Source organism: Ptychodera flava, chromosome 22 (genome assembly GCF_041260155.1).
Source record: "Ptychodera flava strain L36383 chromosome 22, AS_Pfla_20210202, whole genome shotgun sequence".
Lineage (NCBI taxonomy): Eukaryota > Metazoa > Hemichordata > Enteropneusta > Ptychoderidae > Ptychodera > Ptychodera flava.
In genome coordinates this window covers 5311279-5334440 of record NC_091949.1, presented here as the reverse complement: position 1 = coordinate 5334440, position 23162 = coordinate 5311279, and the positions used below count along the sequence as shown (strand labels likewise).

At 37.8% G+C, this 23162-nt stretch overlaps 1 protein-coding gene across 1 annotated transcript; it reads left to right on the top strand.

Moving 5' to 3' along the window:
- The first annotated feature begins 3959 nt into the window (after nucleotides 1-3959).
- Nucleotides 3960-10924, top strand: LOC139123402 (neuroligin-4, X-linked-like). The gene is made up of 9 exons (XM_070689547.1): nucleotides 3960-4358; nucleotides 4760-4901; nucleotides 6119-6304; nucleotides 6522-6715; nucleotides 7394-7532; nucleotides 7854-8023; nucleotides 8849-8978; nucleotides 9340-9517; nucleotides 10353-10924. Exons 1-9 carry the CDS (start codon nucleotides 3969-3971, stop codon nucleotides 10645-10647), a joined length of 1824 nt encoding a protein of 607 aa, XP_070545648.1. The 5' UTR covers nucleotides 3960-3968; the 3' UTR covers nucleotides 10648-10924.
- Nucleotides 10925-23162: the final 12238 nt, after the last annotated feature.

Genomic DNA, 23162 nt, shown 5'->3' with positions numbered 1-23162 from the left:
CTATTGTGTTTTGCCGTAATGTTTAATATTGGTACACCTTTGTCAATGGTAGATTTGGTTTTCGGTATGGATCTTTTTTATGCGTTTATGATAACGGGTCTCTGGACGATTTAGTATAGACGTCAATTTCTTCTTTATATTTCGCACGAGGCTAGGTTGCCTCTTCGTGTCATCGGAAGTAAAGCGCTAATGGCTACAGGCTGAAGTAGATTTTCATGACATTCTCCCCGGGGCGGCCCGCCCATATTTCACTTAAATGTCAGATACGATGCATATGCTTTTGCCGCTTTAGGAACTTAAGCTATAATTACAACTATTGTTGCCGTTTTGATTTCGACTAGCCAACGACTGAATCAGTTACAGGTTTTTTTCCTATTCGTTTGTTTTGGGTTTCTTTGGGGGGGGTTGTACGCGGTTGCTGCTATTCCGTTTGCCAATAGGAATCAGTCAATTCTCGCTCATCCCACCATCTACAGGCCAGACTGTCAAAGTATACTGTTTCATTTTCACGATCGATTCACCATCAATGCGACAGTGTAATAATGTTCATTCATTCAGGTTGTTGGCAACTCAAGTTTTCAGTGTATGATACAATACATACTGCGGAATAAAAAATCGAATAGCGATACCCTGTAGTTGGAGACTTCTCAACATCGAACTGCAATATTTATGTCTAAGTACCTGATAAAGGGACCGTAATTATTTCCATAAAATAAATCAACGTTATTCAAATTGGTGTGTTTGACGAGAGAGAGAGAGAGAGAGAGAGAGAGAGAGAGAGAGAGAGAGAGAGAGAGAGAGAGAGAGACAGAGACAGAGACAGAGTCAGACAGAGACAGAGACACAGAGAATGAACTGACAGCTGTTCACTCAGATACAACGCATGATGGTTTACATACCACCAAACCCCGCATTGCCCTACCCCACCAATCCAAACTCCCACTCAACAGTAGAGCGTAACCATTCAAACAAAATAAAACAACGTCCCTTTTATTTGTGAAGCCTGGGCAAACCGTAAATTGGTTTAAGGAGAAATCTCTGCTGTGATAGGGGTGTATAGGGATGATTTTGTGTTGTTTAGCGGAAGGAACATGGAATGCGAAACGGTATAAATAACAACCTGCAGAAATCATAGGAGCGCTACGCTTCCGTTATTTGATCAGACATGACACCTCACACTCTGAAAAAGCCATAAAATACCTGTATTTCCACAACATATCACTGCATCGCCCTCAAAGAAAGCTATCATCATCATCCTTTATTCAGTATTGCAGGCCTCCGGCCTTTTATACAATAAGTGACAATAAATATACAGACAGATACAGTGGGGCTTACTACTTGAAAATGGTTACATTATACAAAGAATTGAGAAAATTCAGAAAAATCCATGTGTAATATCAATTTGTCTGCAATAGACCATCCCGTAACTTGAAACTATGATAAATAAACTTTGACAAGTTTATTAAAGTATGAGGGTTCTGGGAATTTAATAGGCTGGTATATTTAATCACTGATGGTTGTTCATAAAAGAAAGGCGAGAGGAATTTTTTCCTTAAATCGTCATACATGGGACAAATAAAGCAGAAGTGAAATTCTGTTTCAACACATTGCAAATTACATAACTGGCATATTCTATTTTCTCTGGCTAGACCTTCAAAACGGCCACTTTCAATAAGCAGATTATGGTTAGAAATTCTAAATCTACAAAGAGCTGTTCTAAATATTTCAACATTTACACAACTCAAATACTTTTCGAAAGTCAAAATATTTTTAAAAACCCGATATGAGTCCAGCTTTGAGGAGTTGGCTAGATCACATGACCATAGTTGACTACCGATATCAAGGCACCTCTGTTTAAAAGTAGAAATGAAAACTAATTCATTGCCTACAGTCTGCATATCCCATGCTATGCCAAAACCAAAATTGAACAAAAGCTCTGTGACCTTTTTGGCCCAACAGTGGTAGCCCTTCTCAGCCATTTCATATTGATAGTTGTAACATTGTTTAATGTAACTATCATTACCACTGTGAAGTAATTTCAACCAATACTTCATAATACGTGGAAGGCGGAGTGTTTTCAAAGATTGTCGACCAAGTTCACCCAGGACAGCAAGATTGCTTGCACCTGAACTGACCTTTAGAATGTGTTTACAAAATTCTGTATGAACCCTTTCAACATCATTTCCATCGTGAAATCCCCAAACCTCGCATCCATACATAAGTATCGGAAGGATTTTACAGTCAAAAATACGTAAAGCTAAATTAATATTTACATTTTTAAATTTACTAAGATAACTTTTAATACTGTACATAGCCTTTCTACCTTGTTTAGCTAAGTTTTCCTGTGCCTTTGACCAAATTCCATAACATGACAAGGTCAGGCCAAGGTAGTTAAAATACGACACAGTTTCAACGTGCACCCCATCAAGTTTCCAATTTTCATAATTTCTTAACCTCCCTCCATTCCTAAATACCACAATTTTAGTCTTAGATACGTTAACTCTTAACTTCCACTTGTTACAATAAAGGCTCAATTTGTCGAGTTTCCTTTGTAATCCAATTACAGAACTACTTGTGACGGATAAATCGTCAGCAAAACAGAGATACAAAAGCTTCAACATTCCTACATAGATACCATTATACATTCCATTCTTAAGAGCTTCACCTATGTCATCAATAAAAAGGTTGAACAAAAGAGGAGATAATACAGAGCCTTGTTGAACACCATAAGTACACTGGAAAAATTCTGTAATCCCATGAGGTGTTCTAACACATGATTTGACAGTTTTGTACATTGATTTTAATACTTTTAACATATTACTTTTCATACCTAGTTTTAAGAGTTTGTAAAATAAGGAGTTATGATCTATCCTATCGAATGCTTTTTCGAAATCGATAAAAGCGCAGTAAAGACGTGATTTATGTTTACACAAATATTTCCAGATAGCCGAGTCTAAGATGTAAATGTTGTCAACAGTGCTGTGACCCAAAGAAAGCTATTCAATGCCTTTACACCGTATAAGTAATGCCGATGACGGGGAAGAATGAGAAATATCGAAGACACATAAACACAATAACAGACTGCAGTCGACAATGACATAAACAGACTGAGTTGGAAAGCTGAATACTGTACACGTGCATCTTGACATGGATTAGCGGGTAGAACAAGAAACCGTAGTAGACAGTTAAAAAAATGCAGTAAACTAATCACCAAAAATTAGAACTAATGGATTTTTAACGGATTTGTTGGTCTAATTTTGTTTTTTCCATATTTCTTCAACCGAAGTTTTTCCCTAAAATATCCCATATAAAAGTAGTATCTTGAAATTTGCTGACCGGGTATGAATTTACAGCTTAGTAATATAAAATAAATTTGAAAGCAAACTCATCTATATACTGTAACTCAAACAGAGGTGCAAAGAACTGAGTCTTAATTGCATTAAATTGACGTTCATTCTTAACATAACAGTGGCTGGTGCCAGCTTGTATACTGTTCTCTATAGGAAGGGGCTCCACTATTATACTTATACTGAAAAAAGACGCGGGAGCGGTAGTGCAATTGTTGAATTCACGGAGCCATGCACATTTTAAGGAAGAATTAAGACGTCAATTTTGCCTACCCCCTCCCTTAAAAATGAAGGATTCCTCAACAAACTTGCAATTTGTCCCTCTACGAAATTGAAGGCCCATGAACTGCAACATTTTTATTTTAACACTTAAATATGTTTTTGTAAAAATACCCATGGGAGGAGTCTATTCAAAAATATTTAATTGCTGTATTCATCCAGAAGAGGGACGAAGTGCAGCCTTGTGTCACTCTACAAACACATGCGAAGCAACAATTGGCCACTCTTGGGACAACAAGCATATTATCAACGTGCCGCATATCTAATAGATTAGGATGTTTCTTACTAATACATAAGGCAAAGACACCTTTGCTTCGTCAGTATACAGACGTTTGATGAACCATGCGTTGCTCTCATTTATCAGCGCTCTATCTGCTTCTAGTTGTGTATATACAAACTTCAGCAGATTACACAGGTAGCTATGTGAACCATACCTTCGTCGTCTCCAACACCACATATGGAAAAGTACGTGGGATGAGAACTCTCCAAACGGATGGGAAGTACCTCAACGTTTTCCTCGGGATCCCCTTCGCTGCACCGCCGATAGGTCAGCTGAGATTCGCCGAACCAATGAAGCCCGACTCTTGGCAAGGCGTGCGAGATGCATACACATTCAAATCCGCATGCGCGCAGCAACCCCTATATCTGAATGGTTTCGGAGGCGGATTTAATGAGTTTGATAATTTTGATGAAGACTGCTTGTATTTGAATATCTTCGCTCCAGATAAGACGGTATGCTATAAACCTAATTATTGTTACTTGTCTTTCGGAAGATTATCTACAAAAATTACACAAATCACGAAACGAGATATTCAGCTGGTGTATTGGCCAGTAAACCTTAATACATGCAGGGTTTACTAAAGTTACCCGGAAAATGGGAGTTCTTCTGTATATTTCACAGGCAAGCCAAAAAAAGAAAATTTTAATTGCAGGGGGCGTCACCCGTTTGGAAGATTTGTCATTTTGTTGCCTTAAATAATTGCACAGTTCAACATATAACTCATTCCCTAGATTAAGATGGACTATCAAATCTACCATAATCGCTCTTTAAACAGACCTTCGAGTGTAGGCTTTTATTCTTAAATGTTATCCCAGAAAGGTCAATTACACAATTGTTATTTTTGTGTCGACAGGATGGATCAAGTTTGTTACCAGTTATGGTTTGGATTCATGGCGGATGCTTCGGTGTTGGTACGGCAGAGGAGTATGACGGCAGTGTCTTGGCTCAAAATGGAGTTATTGTTGTCACAGTCAATTATCGTTTAGCTGCTTTTGGTAGGTGACAAACGCTGTTGCCACACTTGTAGATGGCCATTGACCGTTCGTTCAGATATGACAAACCATATCGGAACCTTGTTGCCTGCTTTAACTGGGTGTCTCCCGAAATAAGTTATTTCCTATGACAGTCATCGATAATACTAGCAAAACCTCATCAATGCTCTCCCCTTGGCATTCTGCTGAGTCAAGGTCCCACTATCAGATAGAGGGACCGTGACTGAGTCTAGAAAATAAGGCCTCGCTCAATTTAGCGGCATGGTGACAACAACAACAACAATCATATCAGTTCGCTTATCTCTAATCGGCCGAGCGCTTATCCCATGACTATAAGGACAAGCACCGGGGACACGCAATTCCTGAATCAGGGAGGTAGGGGTTAAGACTCCAATTTGTTTTTCGTGCGTCAAAGTTGACAATAAGGATTCTCCTCTACACAGACAAATGCAAAAATGTAAATCAGACCGTCAAACTTTCAAAGAAAAGAAAGAATGGCAATACAGACCCGACGCACATATTCATGTGCGGTTTTAAATGTCAGGACTCTACTGAATTGGATTACACATACAGCGACGACGTGGTACTATCTCCGCGTTCATAGAGAAAAAATGGGACAGTACGGCAACCTTAAGAAACAAAAAACATAATCTGAACTCTAATAGAAGAATATAGACTACTTGGAACTTTTAAAAAATAGCGAAAAAATATATTCATGTGTTTACTTTGTACTCTTGTGCGTGGAAGACAGGTTGGCATTCTTCATACATAATGAACAACACAGTTTTCCTGAAACCTATTTTGCATTGAGGAGTGTCTCATGTTGGGTTTGATTGACACCAAAACTGAGAAATTAGTTGGGAATTATTTTTGGTCCGTCAGCTTTTATGATCGACGACCCCTTACTCTATGTTTGGATACGTAAAGCTGAAAAACATTGTACAAACTTGAATCTTTATGTACAGTATCACGGGTCGATCGTCAGCTATAAACGTCAATGTCATTCGGTTAGGGAAAAGCAGTACAGAACGACAGAAGAAGTTCATTTGACATTACCGACCTTAAGAGCATTCATAACTTGCTTTGATATAAAGAGGCTACAGTACACCTATACATGGCTAAAGTACAGACCATGACTGAAACTTGTCGCGTGCGTTGTTCCCTTTGTTCTACATTAAACTTCAGTACTTCTCTATGTTCTTTGCTCATAAAACTTATAGGATTCCTAAGCACGGCTGATGAAGTTGCACCAGGGAATTGGGGTTTGTACGATAATGTGTTGGCGCTGGAGTGGGTCAGAGACAATATCGTAAACTTCGGAGGAGATCCACAAAAAGTGACGATATTCGGACAGAGTGCCGGAGCAGCATTGTCATCTCTTCTGATGTTTCCCGAAAGTGCGAGAGGTAATTCGATAAATGACGACAAAAACGCATCAAAGACGAACAGAATAAACCAAATCAACTCACAGTAGATAGTGCATATTATTAATACACTGTTTCGTAAGGGCGTTATTTTCCATATTGAGATTTTCCTCACGTAACCGATGTTATCCGAATATTGCTATATAAGGAAAGAACAATCCATATTGCCAATTTGTTGCTATTACAACCATTTTCTCAGGTCTTTTCCACGGCGTCATTACAATCAGTGGGAATGGGATGGCACCATGGGCCATGTACAGACAACCGTTCGACGCAATGAATATGACGAACCAGCTCGTCCAGGCTCTTAGTTGCGATGGAACCTCGTCCAAGGACTTGATTGATTGCCTGAGAAGTAAAACCTGGGAAGAGATTGTTGCCATACTCGTATTGGTGAGGCTTATTAGACTTTTACTTCAAGAAATATTGTAAGATTGCTTATTAAAAGGGGTTCGTCAAGAATGGAACCTACGACATTTGAAACGAATTGGATGGTGCGATCCCTTTTCCTTCAATTCAAAAAGTGGCCTAAGTGACAATATCTGTAAGGTCGGGTAATATTCTCATGATTTTCTATGCAACAAGAAAGCGTAAAATAAAAAGGACACGGTATAAAAAATTACAATTAATTGAGATAAAGTGCTGAATTAAATGTAACTATGTTTCGGGTATTTTGTATTGTTGTAAAATGCAGTTGGTGGTTTTTGCCCAAATGTAATGTATTCATCTCGTTTAATTTCTAACATTATTGTTGATGACTAAATAATGGACTAGAATTCATTAGACTTGTGTCATATTAATTGTCATGGTGAAATTTTCACAAGGCTAACACTCTGTACAGATTGTTCTTTTCAGGTTGCAGAAACGTATTTGTTTTCTAGAATAAACACAATGAGTAATTCATCAAAGGAAACAAGTACTGTCCCTGCAAACGCCTACCCGGCAGATTCTAACATAATTAAAGCCAAAGTGAATCACCGTAAACTGTGTATGCATCTTTTTCTGCTGATGCTCACCAGTGAAGGTATCTTATAAGCTGACGCGGCGTTATCTCAATATCTTGTTTTACAGCCTTATACTTCTGTGTGTGCTTGGATGCCAATTGTTGACGGCCGCATCCTTTCAGAGGATCCACGAATTCTTTTAGAAAAGAAACTATTCGCAGATGTTCCTTTGATCAGCGGCAGCACAAAGGACGAACAAGGAATGGGTATGTTAAGACGTTTAGAAAATGGATGTTGCAAATTATCCAAGAAAGTCGAGTCCCGTACTTCCTTGTGCAAAATATAAGGAGAAAATTTGTCGACACATTAAAAAAATGAAAAATAATTACTAAACTCATATCCATGGATTAAACAATGCTTCGCTTAAGGGTGCTTTCTTTGCCTCCCGTTGACTTTGACCATTCCTTATACCCTTCCTTCGGATTGCATGAACAATGCTTACGTTACGCCCGCCCCTTTCTGAAATCGTACATTCCACCTGGCGGCTTAGTGGCTCACCAGTGGCTCCACTGCTTTATCTGTTGTAGAGTTATACAATATGACAAGAGAAATGTTTGAAGCTCAAGTGCAGAGGTTGGTCGAGTCGCATTTTGGATACACAGGGAATGGGGACGCTATTTTGGATGCCCTGCTGTATGAATACACAGATGCCGCGGATCCTGAAAATCTTCACGAAATAAGAAACCAATATGTCGCGGTAAGTATACTGTAGGCAACTTCACTGATTATGATTCTAACGTTATGCTATGTTTCGAAATATACACAACGTAAAAATTGTTCGAGTCACATTTTGTCACTCTGGTATTGAGGATAGGTAATAGTTCAACGAGTATCAAAGTCGTGCGTAAAGCAATATCTTTGACGTTCATAGAGTGGGAAAGTAGATCTAAAACCACTATAACCTCATTAAACCGAACGGTAAATATGACAGGCTGGGCCGATCAGGGCTGCTCATAAGGAAAACACAGTCAAAAGAGCAGTGACAATTTCAGATTTCATATTTCAACGATGAAAAATGTCTATAAGCCTACCATGTAGCTTGAGGAATGTAACTGACATAGGAAACAGATATGAAGGTTTCGTTTTCATTCAAACTTATCATATAAACCGATTTAAAAATATAACAGTACCGTCAGCAAGAAATTGAGACGTAGAACATTCCCGTCCAACGTCTGCAAGAACCAGGGGCACGGATATTTGCTCATTTATTAAGGATCAAAGTAACATGGCGATATATAATAGTAACAGTTTAGCGGTGTTAAATTTATCATTATCATCGTGCTGTTAAATTTATTATTATCCACCACGTGGACTAACAACATTAAATGATCTGATAACCAATTGTCAAAAACTGTATTCAGTACGTTTTTCAATTTACAGTATTCCTCTTTCCAAATAAGCTTGTAAAAATAATACTATTTGCATTGTCTCCCCATAACTTATTGCCAGAAGGAAAGAAAGAAAGCAGGTGCTTGATTGTATTCTCTCTTGGCTCTAATAATCGATATATTCAATTTTACAGCTCAAGACCGATTATATGTTCACTGCGCCAATTGACAGCCAGGTAAAGGGTCATTCAAGTGTTGTTGAAAGCACATACAAGTACGCCTTCCATTATATGTCGGAAAATAATCCAAATGCAGAGCACGTGGGTGAGTATAAATATTGCATGTTTCAATTTTGAGTGGACGAAATCTTTCTGAAACGTCATGTCTAGTTAGAGTATACAAGCAGTCTAGGACTGAGTTCCAAGTGCACGGATTATGTCACCCAAATAGCGTCATTGGGATTATCTACGAATTATATTGCATACCAATGCTTTAGTCACAATGACGTATCTACACTGGCGCCAGAGTTGTTGTGAAAATACTATTTACAACAAGTGACTGGATAATATTTCTATCATTTCGTAGTCTCAGAAAGGCTCTCAGGTATTGTAAGTTTATTTTCGGCACCCAAATTAACATCAAACCGACCTCGAAGTAACAAGGCGCGGTTTTTCTTCATTCTCAGGTGTTCTACACAGCCAAGATCTTTACTACCAATTCGGAACGCCATTTTGGGGACCCAATCGTACGTGCCCCTGGGGTTGCTACAACAACTGGTACGGTTACCAAGATAAATGGACCGACACTGACCGCAACATGAGTGAATTGATAATGAAACTGTTTACAAGTTTTGCGAAATATGGGTAAGGCTATCACGAAGTATGTGTTTCGACTAAGAAAACCGAAAGGAAATGATTGCAAATCATCAAGGCATAAACCCTTAAAAGTGCCAAATCAGCAACACAATTTGATGACGAAAGTGTTAAGGAGCCTACACAACAATTACGCGACGTCAATATCATGTGTCGGCATAACTGTTGTAATTCGTAGCAGCTATAAGACCTTGAACGGTCTTGATATATTATTTTTTCTTCACTGTCTTTACTTCCTTTATATATTTTCTTTGCTTTGTTATTTATATTTTGTACATTTTAAAAATTGAATTGGATAAATCATATTAAGTAATAGTGACAGTTTAAATTCTACAACACATGTACAAGTCATGATTAACATCTCTTGCTGGGAGAAATTTTAAGCTAATAAGTTTTGGAATGACTTATCAACATGAATAAGTAGGTGTATACTAGAGTGGCCACAATACTTTCATTTTGTTTGTGGAAAGAATTGTAGCAACATAAATCCACAGAAATCTAAAGTTACTGACATGACCAAGTTGGCATTTCGTTCTGCATGATCGATGAAACTCAAGTTCTGTGATTTAGCGACTCAGATTTGAACTCACAGTGTACTTCACCTAATCTCCAGCGAAGACATCACAGTCGAAACTGTTCGGTTAAATCCCCAGCCTATAAATGGTTCAAAAATAGCAATCATAAGGAGATTCAATAAAGAGATGGCGAAGTTCGAAACAATTTTGCTACAAAGAGCATCATGTTTCCGAATGTCGGCATTGTCAAAAGCTCTCAGCCACCGTCATTTTATATGCGTCCATTTAAATCATGTGATTTCATCCCGTAGGAACCCCACTCCTAGTCCGATAAATGGTCTGACATGGACGAAGTTTGATGAAGTTACGGATGCCTACATGGAACTAAATGAAATCTCCTCAATGAAAGAAGATTACAGGGCAAGAGAAATGTTGTTTTGGGAAGATTACTTTAGAAAGGTTGCTTTCAGAGAGCGAAGCGAACCCATCGTTTTGACACCAGAACCGTGTGATGAGGCACAGTCCAAATCTCCGGGCAAATTTTCTCTATCACTCAGTGCCATACTTCTAGTTGTATTGAGTGTGAAATTATCTATCTACAAATGAATTAAATGAAAAGATATTTCTTCAGCGTCACGTTCAAAATGTATCGGATGTGCTTACAGTCGATAAGCCTATAAACTCGAGACGCTTGAGAATTAAAAAAATTCAATCCTAGCGGACATGCTGACTTCCTATGACAAAATAAATAGTCTTCCCTCCCCACTCTCACACGGTTACTAAGTTTTGGTAACCATAATATAGGGCGAGCTGACCCTTGTGTCTCACTTGAATATGTATTGTACATTTTACTGTACATTGAATAAATTACATATTGCGTCAATGTTTTGGAACAGTCATTTCAATATGTTGGCCACGTTTATACCATAACTATGATGACTTCACAGACTGGAATGCCCGCGTATCACCAGCTATTTTCAGCAGATTTCTTCGCAAATACTTTCTCATGCTTTACTTACCGTTGAAAATGAGTTAGACTTGTCCCATAGTATAAGATATATACCACGTAGGTGGCCCTTTCTCCTGAATTTTCGTTCTTATTGATTAGCTGATCGTGTTCCGCTCTTGTCTTGAGAGTATATCGGCAGGACGTCTTTGCCTGCGAACAACTACGTCATTATTGGCAAACCAATAGAAAGAGTCCGTCTACTAATGATGGCTGCATAGCTCTGGGGTATTAAATTTTTTGTGTGTGCAAAGTATAGCAATTTGTGGTTGTCAAGAATGGTACTTGCCCAGAACATGTTTAAATAGATAATCAGCCTGGTTTTACCAAAATGCGTGACCCTTGCAATGACAAAATCTCATACGCTGAACCATCATTCAAAATACTCGTCGAACGTTGTTTTTGGACCTAATAGAATGCATTCTGGGAGTTTCACTTTTTGCCATATTATCTGAGTTTGCTTGATCGAAAATTGATCAAAAAGTAGATTCGAGATTCGAAGTGTTTGAAATTCCCATTCAGACAAGACAGATTGATTTTGTAACCACTGAGTGAAAAAATGGATAGGTATTTAATCAGCCATGTATCTGTATTCATAAGGGAAAAGTCTTAAATAATTAATGCAATATTAAATTTTCCCGAATACTACGTGCCTGTGTTTCAACCACTCACAAGGGTTTTGGAACACGTGAGAAGTCTCTAAAGCTGCATTTCGAAGGATACTTTCGCACAAACTACCTATCAAAATTATTAAAAAACGCTATTTTAACAAGCCTGTACTCATTGCATACGTTACCTCCCGATTGCATGACTTAATGTCGTCTGTCCATCTCCTATAACTTCTCGTTTCCGAAACTTGCAACAGGGAAGCCTACTTGTTCAGTGTGATGATTTTCCGCTGAAATCTGTGGTATCATCAGAAGTATTAAAAATTTGACAAAAAATTGTTCGAAGCTAGGTCAAGTCCCATTCGATCCCATATTTGATGCACTGATGTATAAATACACATAAGCTACGGATTCCAAAAGTCTTCACAGTGTCAGGGACCAGTGAGTTGCGATATGAATACTAAAGCCGACTTCGTTGATCGTCAGAGTTAATTCTGAATCTTGTTTCGAATTAACATGGAAATCATTTAAGTCATCATAGTATGGTATTGCAACGTCAAAATCTCTGGGCCAATTTACTCTAACACGTACATGTAGCGCTCTTGTTTTAATTAATGTGAAATATTCTATTATGTACAAATGAAATTACCTTGTAATAGTTAAATTACTTTTTCTTTCACGCTAGTAATGTCGTCGTACTGCGCTCACCCTATTAGACCCCAACACCTAATTGTCACAGTTGTGAGTGCATCAAATATTGAAGTACTTCAGTTGATATTTTATCACAAAGAGACTGAATCTTCTCTTCAGTACCCTGGACAGTAGACTGGAAGATCCGTCGCTCCAGGGCGCTTTCTACGCTCCCCCTGTAGAGGTGGGGAGCGTAGGGAGCGTCCTCGAGCTACGGATTTGTCAGTCTAACAGAATGACTGACTGTTTAAAATATACCTCAAACATTATAAACACACACACACATATATATATATATACATATATATATATATATATATATATATATATATATATATATATATATATATATATATATATATATATATATATATATATATATATATATATATATATATATATATATATATATATATATATATATATATATATATATATATATCAGTGGCTTGGTGTCAATTCAGGCAATGTATAGTGCTCGATGCGTTTCCGCAGGGCATAGGTATTGCTAGACGTGGAACTTGTCGTGATTACTCTACAGACTGTTTCATCGTCAGGAGATTGCCAAGCGCATGAAACAGTCTGTAGAGTAATCACGACAAGTTCCACGTCAAGCAATATATATATATATATATATATATATATATATATATATATATATATATATATATATATATATATATATATATATATATATATATATATATAATCCTATGGTATTTTTCTCTGTTTGACGTCATCGTATACGAGTGTTTTTCGTGGAGCCGTACAACTTCGAATCGAAGGCGAGAAGTTGTGCGGCTCTGCGAAAAACACGAGTATATGATGACGTCAAACAGAGAAAAATTTCATGGGATTATATATTTATCACATGAACAGTCTTCTTATTTTTCTTTGATGTGGATGGATCAAAATTACTGTAACAAAGTGCATGATTTTTATCGCGGTTTTGTTTTATTTACGCGAATTCCTTTCATTTAATGAGTAAAGCGGCCCGTCACTCAGGAGATGTGCAAATGTTTACAGGTATACTTTCATACATAAATCCGATTAAGCCTAAATTTTGATACACCGAATGGTATCTCCACCAATCAGAAATACGGATTCGGTCATGTGCGTGTGTCGTCACGTGCGTGTGTCATCATTGTCTCGCGCTGGACCTATGCCAAGGCAAGTCTGCCATCGGCGGACATAGCTTTCACCGCGCTAGCGAAGAATAACCATAGTATTTTGAGTTATTTAGAATATTTACAATTCTATTTATGAAGTGAATGCAATGACACGCGTACGATCGAAACAGTAGTTATCATTCCAAGAGATGCCGTAGCTTTTAAAATATGACAACTTTACGACATTGGCGAGCCCGAAAGATTCAGATCAATGACACGCACAGTACGCGCTTGTAGTGGGCGCTGCCGTCACCGGTCTCCGCCGGTGGCCATCTCGGTCGTAAATGTTTTCGTCTTACGGACTTTGATGTTTGCTGTGACACATATATCGCCCGTAGGTACATCCCAATTTTGTTACTTGACAGGAACTCTGTTCTCTTGTGAGTGTTGTCCGAGTCAACTTTCGAAATACATCGGATTCTACAGCGCTGCACTGCAAAGTTAAGGCTGCACGTCGACAGCTTATATCTTCAGTACAGCCTTACGCTGCAGGTTTGATTCCGATCGAGAAACAACGGAATAATTTGTGTGACGAAGGAAATTTATCGTTGTTCGTCGAATGACTTTATGCTTGTGCCTTCTATATCGCTTTCCCGAAGATTATACGGTACTCATTTATTAAGTTGAACTTTCGTTGAGGTGTATCTTTCATGTTTATCACCAACCGGGATTGCCAGGTACGACGTCGCTTGGCGATCGCCAGGTACGACGACGTCCACATTGAGCCTTACGACTGGAGCCGTGACGTTACTGAGCCATTAAAACGATCGACGGTATCCTCATTCGATTCTTGGGAATAGCTAAAGCTTTAGCGACTCGAAATTTCGTTGGGCATGCCTTCTATGTTTCCATATCTGGATTTATCGGGTCACCTTTTTGTCAAAATGCCATGACAGCACGGCATCGATCACGAAAAATCGGTCTGTGTCGCGACGTGCACGCACGAACGGTACCATTGCAGGGAGAAAGTTCCGGTTGATGACGTACAACAGTGGTAATATGGATTTCTTATCTGTGCTGGTGTACGTCACACAGGTGGAGATACGGGCCAGTTCATGTGATAAATATATGTATTCTGAATTATTGAATTTATATTCCATCTTTTGTTTTACCTTTGTCACGCGCAGGGGGTCACCCTGTCTTCGAAAGTTCGAATAGGGGGGTCAGCCACTTTTTGACGTCAGCAAAAAATAATCCACCGCCCCTCCCCCAGGCCGAAGAAACCGACCAGTCCGTAAGGAGACTAAATAAAAACAAGCGACTAGAAGTTGCAAAACAAAGGTACATCTGACTCAATATGGCTGTTGGAGGTTGTGCTTATGTTCTAAGTGTGGATGCATGTTTAGCATTGGACACAGCTGCTAAGAAACTCAAACAACTTTGTTGCTGTTTGTAGTATTAACATAGAGGGGTTACAAAAGGAAACTCAAACAACTTTGTTGCTGTTTGTAGTATTATCATAGAGGGGTTACAAAATTTAACTGATGGTCAAAGGCAATATTTAAGATATATCCCATCATGAAATAGCCTTGATTTTGATAGGAATTCATCTGTCTGATGCAGGGCCATCCAAAGAAAAGATCATCATAAAAAAAGCTTGTCCCACTGAAAAAGAAGATGGAGAATCAATGTCAAGAAGACAGGCATGACAGTAGAAGAGTATGTTATAAATGGAAAGGGAGTTGAGGAAGAGGAGACAGACTGGCACTCAGAAGATATGTACGATGAATCACAGGACACAGTTCAGGGTGAAAGAGATTGCATGCATGGCTTCACCTGATGTTGCAGAAACAGCTACACCATTATATAGATTATGAGACTACGGGATTGAATACCTACGTGTACGTAGATAGTGTTGTTGAAGTAGCTGCCAAACTGTTCACTGGTCTCACCAACATGGAGTTCAGTCAACTGATTCATACATTTGCAAGAATGAATACAAAGCGTAAATATTCAGAGTATTCAGTGATGACTTGATTTGAAGTATAATGCATGAAGGTCATTTTCATTTGTCAAACCTTGTCTGTTAGAAAGTATAATTAGTAATTGTAATTACACATCAGTCTGATAAAGAAATATAAAGAAAACATAACAATAACATTGCAATATAGCTTTAGACCAACATGTTCTACAATAGTTTAAATGGATGACAATATGACAAAAGATCTGTATACTCTGTCTTGGCATGTGACCACAAAATCTTTGCCTGCACGATCATGAGGGCAGGGGATAGAAGCTAGTGATGAAAAACTATCGCTTTTTAATGTTTTATTTTCATTGATATGCGTGGAAATTGATAAGTGTATAATGAATATCTATATCATCTCACTAAGCACAACAAAAAGCTGGTATAAATCCAGCTACGTTGACAGGGAAACCAAAATTGTCAACTGTGATGTCAACTTTTCTGCAATGGCTCAAAGATTCCATAACTGATGCTGAGAAACAAACTGATTTGAGTTACTCACCAAGTAAGCATAAACGAAATAAATGATAAAATATGTATTGCCTAATGATATTAATATTTATAATCAACATAAATGTTGAAATTTACTTTCAGTGTACCCAGTTATAAAAAGTATATTGGCCCAAAGAAGCAGATAGTAACAATGAATGAAAGACAAATGAAAATATAGCCTCAACATGAAGGGGTTTTGATATCATTTGCACAGGTGAATGATATTTAAACAATCATAAACCCCAGTGATAGATATTCCATGAGACTTTTCAGTTCTCGACATATGCACGAGTGATTTTGAGTGAATATATGAAATTAATTGGTCAAAACTGATTGGCATACCTGACGTTGAGGTGTTTTATTGCTATAATGTCATAATAATAGTAAATTGATATTCTGATGTGAAACTTCAACATGGGAATTTTCTCTAGCTGAAAGCTGACATGTGTACTAATTGTGCTACATTATGAACACAATGTTGTCCCTTCTTAACCGATCAGATGGCTGTATTTGTGCCATCAATATGCTGGTGTGGTACCGGGTATATCATCATATATTAAGAGAAAAATACACGGTATTGTGTGATATTTACCTCTCGCTTCTGCCCTGCCTCCACACTGTAAAAATAGCGGACGCTAGACGCGTCTTTACGCGTTCAAAATGTACATCTCGGTGTTCAAATTTGAACGGCTGGTGTTCATATTGTTAACACTAGTGTTCATAATATTAACAATGATGTTCTAAACCTGAACACTATGTGTTAACAACGATCTCCTTCAAGTGTTCAAAAACTCAGCATCATAGACATTTTACAATACTGTGAAACAATTAACAGTCTTTTGTGTTTTTTACTTTACAATGGCTATATTAAATTTACTATTGCTTCACTGTCCGGTAAACGTACACGGATTTTGGTGTAACGAATTTCACACTAAGTGAAAAATATTTCCGGCCTGCAATTGCTGAAAGCATTTTGTTTCTAAAAAAGGAAGTATACAAAATAATTTTACACGTTTATTACGGGTTGGAAGTTTAAAAATTAGAAAAGAAAATCAGAAAACCACCATGAACGTTTTAATTTTAACATCGGCGTGCAAGAAGCGTTCTACTTTTAAACACTTGGTGTTCAAGTTTGGTGTCTTTTCCTATCCCATGATGCATTCAAACGGAAGTTGCGACATCTTTCTTGTAAGTGCACCCTGAAGTCGTGATCGTGCGGAAGCAAGACCAGAAAGGGTAAGTTTCCTCTCCAAAATAGTGAAAGCTATTAGATTTTTGAAGCATCTATATTATCGTCCTTTGAAATTAATTGTATTGTACCTTGAAATAGCTTAACTACGTGAAGAAACCTTTTTTTCTTTCAGTGGCTGGTATACCAACAACTGGATGTGAATACGCAGTGGTACTTTTGGCCATGGCCTATCGATCGATCTCACTCAGGTCAAGGGTCATCGCAACACAACTGTAGCGATAACCCTTGACCTGAGCGCGATCGATACGCCTTGCATAGTGCTGCTGCGTAATCACAGCTAACACATGTCTTTTAGTAGACACAATCGCATGTAGAACATCAGGTTAACATCGTAGAGTATACATTGTATTGTTTCAGCAAATGAGAGTTTGGCTTTTTTATTTTAATCAGTTGATGACAAGAAGCAGCAAATATTTTGTAACAGTATTGAAGAGAGGCACTGTATATGAAAGTCTCCCCTTTTCCTTAACCTAATCAGTCCCTTGTCTTTCATTTAAAGTTTCATCTCGCCATATTACCTATTATTGCATTTTTTCAGGATGTAAAAAGTTGGATTTAACTGAAAATCGAAGAGTTGTTACAGAAGCTGGTGATACAGATAATGAAGAAGATGAGTGTACAGGTAGCTGTCTGGAGATAAGTGTGAGAACCTCAGTTCATCTGTAATGTACATTTAAACTTCCAAGGGTCAGTAACTGAATTTTGATAAATTTCTGTATTTTTGTTCTGAATTAATCTAAGCTTTGGTTGCATGCTATGATCTTTGAAAGCTTATGCCCTTGTAACATTTAGTTGATCATAGCCTGCTACCAAACCGTAGATTATTTTGTATTGTAGCTCAACACGTCTCTTGTACTTAGCAACTGGTTTTTAGCTTTGCTGTCAGTTAAATAGGTGGATGTGTAGCATTATCCTCAAATTTGTACATCCAGAGGTTTTTCTTCAAAACAGCCTGTACGAATCCTTTAATATTTGGATTACAGGTCCCAAGGGATTACCCTAATCAGATATGTTCAAATTATGCTGAAATATGCAAATTTATTTCTGAGGCAAATTTTGCTATTTTTTTGGCAAAAATCTTCTTCTCTTTTACTTACGTCTTCAATATTTGGTAAACATGTCCCTAAAAATGACCTTAGTCAAATTTGTGCTAGTTGTGATGAAATATTCAAATTTTTATATTTCATGGCAAGTTTTGTCATTTTTGGTCAAAAAATCTTTAAAAAATCTTTTTCAAAACTGCTAATCGGACGGCTTTGATATTTAGGACATAGATCTCTACTGATAGTCTTTTTCAGATTGTTCAAATTATGCAGAAATTTGCAACTTTGTATTTTTAGGACATTAAAGACATTTCACACATTTTTAAGACATTAGGGATTACCAGAATTTGATATATTCAAGTTATGATGAAATGTACATTTGTTTCATTTTAAGGGTGATTTTTACCATTTTTGGTAAAAAAAAATTGTATAAAAATTAATAGCAGGGTACACCAGAATTCGAAAGGTCTTTACGAATATGTTTTAAATTTCTGAGAAGTATATTTTTGAAATGTATTTATTTCAGGGTTTATTTAACCCTTTTCCTGCCAGACAGTAATAACTGTATCACTTCCCCATCAGCCAAGTCAGTAAAAAGCGGTATTGAGCCAAAACATGACGTATTTTCACCCACTTGGCTTGGTATGTTATAGCATCTTTTGTCCATAAAAAAATCAACTTTACAGTATTATGTTTTCAACAGCATTCAAATGTACAGTATTATGTTAAAATACATTATATGGAATACGTTATGTTTCATTAATTTAACCATCTTGACCTGGTGGTGAAATATGGACTTGGCAGGAAAAGGGTTAAAGATATTACAAACAAACAAACCTTTTTGTTTATGAAGGACTTTGTTGGACTTTCCCCACTCTCTGCATGTTGTCCCTTTCTGTGACACTTTGACAACTTAACATGTTGTGTTTACTTTAGTGTGGATATACCATATATACCATGTGCTCTAGAGAAGCCTTGACTAACTCCTTTTTTCTTCAAAATTTACAATTGTCTATACAAGAGGAAATGTCTTTAAGAAACCATCTTACAAAAATGGGGTATGCACTTTTCAACACAATAAGTATGCCAAATTTTGAGCTTTTTCAGATGATTTTTGTACATTTAAACAAGTATGAACATAAAACGTAATCCACAATATGGTGATTTTTATTGCTTATGTTTTTGATAGGAAGGTGTTAACACTGTTGGTTTTTTCCTCTGACAAACTTTACATACAAAGTTGCGATGTTTATTAGCCCATTTTACAGTAAATTATTATATTTCATTCTAGAAATGTTTCGTGTATTTTTAGAATAAATAATTTTACTGGATATCAATGGTCTGTAATGTTATTTCAAGGCTTGAACACCCCGTGAACGCCCCAAATTAAGGGTGTTCAACAAGCGCGCATCATGTGTTGTAGCCTTTAACACACTTATCGTTGAACGGCGTCCATGCGTTCAAAAAGTGTTACAGCCCTTTGAACGCGTAAAAGCGTTCAATTTTTTGAACACATTTCCTGTGCAACGTGTGTTCAGATATGGAACACATGGCGTTAAATATAATGTCTGATGAACACGTAGCGTTCAAAATTTGCACACGTGTGTTCAAAAATTGAACGTTGGTTGAACACGTAGTGTTAAATTTCTGAATGTCTGGAGGCGTTCAAAAAGTGTTACAAAAAGGCGTTTAATTGGTGTTCTATCCTTGAACACTTAACTTTACAGTGCATGCGACATGCATCGCATTTGCATTTGTCGTAAGTTGTCTGAGATGTCAGCCTGCGGTAAATCCATGCGTTTGCGTTTTAAGAAAGTCCTCACATGTATACAATGCTTCGCATGATCAGACGTTGACTTACACTTCCAATTTCCTTGAGGAAGCCTGTCATAGTACATTAGACCACATGGCAAACACTGCAGAGAAACTGACATGTGGCACAGTACTAGAGATTTCCCACAATACATCACGATTTGTACCAACGTAGATTCCCCTGTGAAGTCTACCATGTCTCCCATGTGTAGACAAATTCCTGGACCACTTGTAAAAATTCTGAGAACGTACTTTTAAAAACACCTTTCTTCTCAATTCCCATTTTAAAGGATTAAGAAAATTGTGCTTGATTGAGAGAAGAGAAAGGATTTTTGTAAATTTTCCACTGATCGTGTTCTCAGCCATACAGAATAAAGTGATTGAAAGTAGGGAGACTGGTTGCACCTGTTTTATGAAACAAAAGGATATTGATTTTTTCCAAATAGAAAAGACAAAAGAAATTTACATGCTAACTCTTTTCAGAGAATGACCCCTTCAGTTGGTAATAACTTGCTTCCCAAAACTGCGACATTTGTAGTACCTGAAGAATGTGACTTTTATGGTTATTTAATGGTTTCTTTGAAATTTATACTACAATATTTCAACGTACTTTTAATAAATATAATTAATCAATTATCGTGAGACTTCACATTATTGCTTTTATACTGAACTGAAAAAGTTATAAGAAAACTAATGTCGTTGGTACAAATCGAACAGCATTGTGGGTAATTTATTGTACTGTGTGTGGGTACGTGCTCGTCTAACTAAGCCACATGTGAAACATGTGAAACATTCGCTTCAGCTTGACGCGTATCCAAGCTACGACGACGCTAAAGTTGCCGCTGCTGCCATGTTGTCAAAACCCGTAATTTTGCCTCAAAACTGACACAGAAACCGTATAAACTTTCCCGTTGTTCCACGAAGATACACAAAATCCATACGCAACTTCGTTAGCGAGCTTCAAATAGCGATAAGCATGCGATTGCCGAAATTCCACCGACTTAAAAGTGGCACTGCCACTTGGTAACATTTTTAAAGCACATTTTTTAATGCCAACGGTCGATATTTGACGTGGCAACTGCGCGCGGATCACGAGATATCGATAAAAGCATGTCCTCAAAAAAAGCAAAAGTTTGAATTCCGGTGGCCCACCTAAATTCAGCTTCCGAACATCGAACGTTCGGCACTGGGGCCATTGTCAACTAAGCTATGGAGTACGAGTCTACGCTTACGCTGCTGTATGCCACAGTACTAGTACCATTCGCGTCGGTGATCGGTCATGCCCCCCTGGGGGAAAGCCGAGTCTTACTGATTCTGAGAAAAAACGGAAAACAAAGTTTGATTCCACCAGAATTCGCTTTGGTGACTAGCACAGTTACGCGTGCGGTTGATATATAGCGGCCGCCGAGTGGTATGCATAGACGCATACCGCGCGCGCGGCGTACTGTGTGGCAGATGACAAAATGTAGTCATCGGAGGCGGCTAATATTTGACACGTAAAAACTGATGTTTTTATGTGGTATTGGTTAAAAATATAGTACACCTGATTTAGAATAATGAAAACGACAAAAACTAAAAGGAGAAGTTTTACAAAACTTACCTGAGGTAATGGCAGAATGCTGTATATAAAGTCTTTGCAGTGGGAAGTAAATTAATTGCGTCATTCGAACTTATTGTAGACTCCCTAGAATATCGTCAATCAGCACAACAACGGGTCAAAATCAAAAACGAACGTAAAACTTTGGGATGTGATAATTACGCTCGGGAAATGACATGTTTTTATTGATATCTCGCGATCCGCGCGCAGTCGCCACGTCAAATATCGACCCTTGGCATTATAAAAATGTCTTTTAAAAATGTAACCAAGTGGGAGTGCCTCTTTAAGAGATCCCTGAGTGAGACGGGGTGTTTTCAACTGCAGAAAATCGCCAAAATTGACAGCTAGACAAAACCGAATAAAAAAACATTGATAACTTTCGTGAAATCGCGGCAAATTCAGGTAGATGTTGTGAGCGCTGAAACGTTTCAAGGTAAAAATAATTTTATTTGCATATCAATTGACCTTTACTACCCTTGGTAACACATCCCTCGATAGAGGGCAGGCTCCACTGAACGATATATATAAAGTTTGCCATAGCAACCGTTGTCTTGCAATTTGAATCCTTCGATATCGTCTTTTAAAGCCACTTCAAATTTGCTAAAAATCCCCTGAAATTTTACACAGTGATACTTGACATACTCGACTCCATCACAGTCCCGGGCATGGATTTGGTCAGCCGTGAAACAAACAATATGTTTTGAAATGGCAAAAATCTACTCTGTAATTTCGTACAATTTTTAATCCTATTCCTGCTATATCTCAAAGTTATTGAGAATTTTGTAAAACGTAAGCTTAGCCGCATTTATCTTGGCAGTGTCTACGATCCTGCTGAAATTCATTTGAACAAATAAAAAATTGGCCGACTTGAAAGCTTTCAAACTTTTGAAGAACAACAGCAAAACGCAATAGTGCCTAGAAAACTGTGTAAACGGTAACAATTTTCACGTGCAATAGCGCGCATTTGGAACAGCAAAGACCCTGAAAAATACTAACAAAATCAAGGATAATGAAATCCCTAAGCGAAAATGAAACCGCTACAGTGAAAGCGAAAACGTCTCATTACACAACCGCAAATGAATGCAAAGATCGATATAATTGAAGAAATGTAGCTTATACAACAACAAATCTTGAACGATAATACTCAGTGGGTGTTTTACGCTGACATTTGTACATGCGCTAGGAATCTATCCACATCTTCGCTCGCCAAGGTCTCTTGTCCGGGCACGTTGATGCTCCCCGAAATCAGAGATTGCAGTCTAACCAACGATCCGTGCGAGCGGACGATGATCTGCCCACGGTTGAGCGTATAATAATCAATAATAATAATAGAAATTTGCGATAAAGGCTAAGTATAAACAAATTCTGTATGCTGGAGGAGTGTAGACAGAATGGTAATTCTATAGTTTACCTAATATAGGATCTCGCCTCCGTATTTTGGCCTTCGGGCGCCTATGGGAGTACGGGCGAAGGCTAAAAGACGTGA